The sequence below is a fragment of the Mastomys coucha genome, unplaced genomic scaffold (assembly GCF_008632895.1).
Source record: "Mastomys coucha isolate ucsf_1 unplaced genomic scaffold, UCSF_Mcou_1 pScaffold15, whole genome shotgun sequence".
Lineage (NCBI taxonomy): Eukaryota > Metazoa > Chordata > Mammalia > Rodentia > Muridae > Mastomys > Mastomys coucha.
Window position 1 is genome coordinate 57,335,236 of NW_022196897.1, and position 4,743 is coordinate 57,339,978.

Here is a 4,743-nt window from a genome sequence, read left to right on the forward strand (position 1 = left end):
CTTCCCGCACACAGGCAAGCGACAATTACCCATATAACAAAGCAGAGCTCGGGAGAGTCGTCAGTGCGGGCGGCACGTGATCCAGGCCTTGGCGGTGGAGACAGCGGTGGGAGCTGGCCCCGCCGAACTCGAGGGAGGCCTTCGCCCCTTTTGTCTGTAGATTGGACCTGGATAGATTCATTTTCCAGTCCTCCCCCCACTTACTCTATTCTTTATCGCCCTCCCCCCAACACACACTGTTGTTCCTTCTGCAGGGTTGAAAAGGTTGAGGGCCACCCCTCCCTCACACTAGGCACCCCTACATCCTAGCAGATTACCCCGTAGTCCTCAAATGCCCACGCCTCAGCCAAGGCCTAAGCGATGATCTGAGTCCATACAAGGTGTGGTGCCTCCGGGAACCACCTAAATGGAGGCCAGAGATCTTCCCCGCCCGGGAAGAACAACCCTTCCCTGGGAACCCCTAACCCTTAACTGGAGAGCCCGGGAGTGCTTGTCCGCCCTGTCCAATTTCCGTCCTCCCTGGGAGACACACCCCCACCCGCGCTGTTTGGACTCTGCCTTTGCAGGTCTCCGGGAAAGCGCCCCTTTCTGCTCCGGCACACATCTTACACACCGTATCCCTGCAACCCCCTGGCAAGCAGGAGCTCTCTCCTGCCTGTCGCCTATCGGAAAAGACACTCTCAACTCCGGCCACAACAAAGGGCCTCTCGACCCCATCTCTTTTCCTTCCTGTTTTTTTTTTTTTAAATTAACGGCTAACTTGGGGCGCGGGGGACGACACTGGAATGTTTCTAAACGTCAACCTCAGGCCAAGTGACCTTGAGAAACTGTAGCCTCTGCACTGAAATGATTTAGTCACCTGAGTCTTAGACCTACACCCCTTTCCTGGGTTCTTTTGGTGATTAGATGAGATTGGAGTTTAACGGGAAAGCACGGATAGCGCTTTATGCTCCAGGTGCTATTATTAAGGGGCTTGCCGTTGCACAGATTTCCTGTCTATCAGATTCCAACCGTGACATACTGTCTCACGACGTCAGGCCGGTTCTTCGCCCCTCTGGGGCTCTGTTGTGCCTGAGGTTTAATGGATGTCACTCTGCTTATCGTAGCCAACACTCCCGTTGGAGTGGAGGATGGGAGGCACCTTGCTTGGAGGGCTGAGGAGGGGATTTCTCCTAGGGACCCATCCCAGGAGTCTACAGGAAGGCTTCTCCAGACAGTAGGCTGCTTCTTTGCATTCTTTGCTGGGAGTTAACGCGGAAGCCCGGTAGACCAGAACGCCTAGAGTGTGGCCTGGAAGAAAGGGGGGAGGGGGAGAGCCAAATCCAGCCGCCCGCGTTTCAGACCCGGAGGAAAGGTCCTCGCACCAGCGTGCTTCAGACTCTCGAAGTCGGAAGGAAGGGTTAATGAGGGGCAGGTTGCGAAGGGGGGTGGGGGGTGGGCTGAGGACAGGACGGCTGGCGCACCATTGTCTTCTTTCCTCCCCAGTCTGACTGGAGCAGCCATGCGAGTCCGATCATCTACTCAAATACTATTTTTCACCCAATTAATTCCTGAACTCTTCCGCGACCCCATTTCATGCCAGTTTATTTTAAGCTGCCACTCGGCTGGAGACCCGCCAAGAAATTATGAGACGTTTGGGTCCCAGATGCCTCTGTGTTCCCTATCTGAGCGGTTGTGTTGTCGCTCTTCAAGTCTGAGGCCTGGGACCTCGGGCTGGGCTTGGCGGGTGGGTGCTGTGTCACGCCAGGTCTGGATCTTTGTGCTCTGACAGCCTCTGCCTTGGTGGGGATCGCTTGGGGGCGGAGTCCGTGGCTGCGAGCCCCAGTTCTCCAAAACATGGTTCTGTACCTGAAGTCAACAGTAGGCAGGAGAGCTGGGAGCTCTGTCTGAACTAAAGATGTAGGGTAGCAGCTCCATGCTCCTTCCATGGCCCTCGCGAAAACCTTTGCCCTCTACCCAGTTTCTCATTAGTCCGACCCTCGCTAATTTCCCTCCTGTCTCTCTGCTCCTAGCATACGATACTTGGTGTGGCGTAGCCCATGGATGCACCAGAAAACTGGGCCTGAAGATCTGTGGTGAGTAAACAAGCCCTCAGGCGACGGGTCTCCGAGGGTGGAGCGACTGAATTTGTAGGAGAGTTCCACATTCGGGGGACTCTGACCCTTCGGTCTAGTATTCTAACTGCTTTACTGTCCCAGCGCCCAGCTGGGTCCCTTGGAGGCTCTGACACCCCCAACCCACCGTGGCCTCTCACAGTTGGCAGGAGAGGTCTTTTCCTTTGGACTCCTTACAACCAGAAACCGCATAGTTACGGGGACTCATTTCAACCAGTATGGAAACTGGGATACAGCACCCCCAAGCGGCAGCCAGGCTATCCTCGCCGGCGCTGGGCTGCTTGGACTAGTGCGTTGTGCTCTCAAAACTGTAAAAATCTCATAAAAAGTGTGAACCGGTCTGATTTTCCCAGAGAACAGACCAAAGGCGTAATATCTATCAAGGCTGTAACTGACCCTTCAGGGTCTCACTACATCCTCCACCCCCCACCCCCATTAAAACTCCAACTTGTGGGGTTTGCACCTAATTGCCACGGTAATTCAAATTTCGTTCCTGGGGCTTGGGGGGGGGGGGTCCAAGAAGGAAAGGGGTTGCCTGCAGCTCTGGGGTAACCTGTGTAGTCTAGGGGAGGTGAGGCAGCACGGGCTAGACCGCTTGCCCTGCAGGGTCTTCGACGGCTCAGAAAGAAGGGAAGTGGGACAAGTGCGGAAAGGGGCTGCAAGGAGGGAGGGAAGGTTGGAGAGGATGGTTGTCTGGCACGATTTGCCAGCAGGAAAGAAAAACAGAACCGAAAGCTGGAGACGAAAAGGAACGAGAGAATCTGAAATGAAAACGCCCAAGGAGAAAAAAAGGCGTGAGGGGGGGGGGGGGGGGGGGGGGGGCGGATTTGTTCGAAGGGACACAGCTGAGTGGCTCCAGCTGAACAATGAGGACTTGCTTTCCTGACTACACTTCACTGTCTAAAATTCTCTAGCCTTATCGGGCCTGAAAATACGGGTGTCCCCAGGCAGAGGGTGGAGAGGCGGGAGGAAGATTAACGAGGGGCTTATTAAAGAGCTATCCGTCAGCTGCTGCGCACGAGATAGCAGCCGAGCGGGCGCGGGGCGCGGAGCCCTCCCCAGCTTAGGAAGCTCAGTGAGCCCCGAGGGGAGTGGGTGCTGTTGAGGCCTGACCTTCCCTCACACCCTGTGCCCCTCCCCCTGCTTTCCGGTCTGTGGTTGTTTAGAATCGCTGGGGAGAGTGGTTATTTAGGGCCTTTGGAATCCAGCGTCCTTCCACGTTTGGCCATGCAGCGCCCTCCTTGCATCACTGGGGCTCTGGATCCGGAAGTCCAGTATTTGCGGTGGCGAAGATCTAGTGCATTTGCTCCGTTGCGAGAAGTAGTTCATTTTCTGGAAAAGCTTAGGCCTGCGGCCATAGGACCCAGAGGTTTGGGGACGTGACCCAATCACCAGCGCTCAAAACTGGTGGGCAACACCAGAAGCGGTCTCTACGTCGACAGCCCCGTGCTTTGTTCTATTAATAGCCTCTTCTCACTCCCACCCAGCCATCCCTGGCTTAATGGCCCGTTTCCTGCCTGGTCCCTTTTGGCTCTGCCTCTGTCGTTGTCGTGCAACCAAGTGGCAAGCAGCAACTGAGTGGCAATCAGAACAGAAGGGACCCTGGGGTCTCCAGGTGAAGGCCACTTGGCTTCGAGGCTCCCGACCTGTGGGAGAGGGTGAGTAGGGACAGTCATCACCCTGTCTCCTGCTGTTCCTGCTACTGGTTCCTGGAAGACAAGGTCCAGATGGTCCTGTTGGAGACAAACCGGATGTCCTGAAAGGGAAAGGGGCCAGGATAAAGTGAGAGCAGTTGAGACAGGAGTAGAGGCTCTAAGTTATCATTACATTTTTGGCCTCTTCTGACAACCAATGGTCATGTGGCAGTGGACATGAGGGTGGGGCTGTTATCCTTAAAGAGATTCTTCTCTACACACACACACACACACACACACACACACACACACACACACGAAGAAAGTTGCAACCTGAGTGACAGGGAGGGGAGTAGAGGACAGGACTTACCCACGCTTTGGCCAACTCTGGCTTTCCATTTTAAGCTAGTGGAGTGTACCAGTCAACTAATGTTGACCCTGAATCTACAAGCCTCTGCTCCAGCCCCTTTCCAAACTCACTTAATCCCAGACCTTTCTGCATGAGAAGTATTTCACCTTCTTGACCTAACACCAAAGTTGGCTTAACAGCCAAGGATCTCATGGTCTCTTTCTACCCTTGAATCCATCACCCTGGAAGGTCCCCTAAGCATCCACATGCCTTGCTGAGATACAGTTCTCAGCCATCCCCTACCCTGCTTCTTCCCCCCAGGAAATGAAGCTGCAAGGGTGGCCATGGGGGTCACTACTCATGCTCTCAACCCTAGAGGCTGGACCCCAGGGAGTAATCAGATGGAAGGAACCCAGGGTTCTGCTGGAGATTAGCTGCGGGCACGGTGGCATGACCTAGATAGAGTAAATGGAGAGCAGAGCGTGTGGCAAGAACTGGGCTCTGTCCTTGCTCTTCCATCGCTTTCCTCTGTAGAGGTCCAGAACTTGCTGCGCAGACAGATTCTCCACACATGTGTTTAAGCTTTTAATCATTTGCCTATTTTAAAGAGAGAAATACCTCAGTTACTCTGTATCTCTGGTTTCTT

General features: G+C 54.5%; 1 protein-coding gene across 7 annotated transcripts in view; it reads left to right on the top strand.

Annotated features, from left to right (window-relative positions):
• Gad1 (glutamate decarboxylase 1) overlaps window positions 1-4,743 on the top strand; it is a 40,244-nt gene that overhangs the window by 3,730 nt on the left and 31,771 nt on the right. For 5 of the 7 annotated variants that reach the window (XM_031370565.1, XM_031370570.1, XM_031370571.1 and 2 more), the window contains exon 3: window positions 2,013-2,075. In XM_031370565.1, coding sequence (XP_031226425.1) covers window positions 2,013-2,075 — 63 coding nt within the window. Of the gene's footprint in view, window positions 1-7; window positions 956-1,722; window positions 1,748-2,012; window positions 2,076-4,743 lie in introns of those variants that run through there. The other 2 variants (XM_031370567.1, XM_031370568.1) reach the window with 2 other exon arrangements.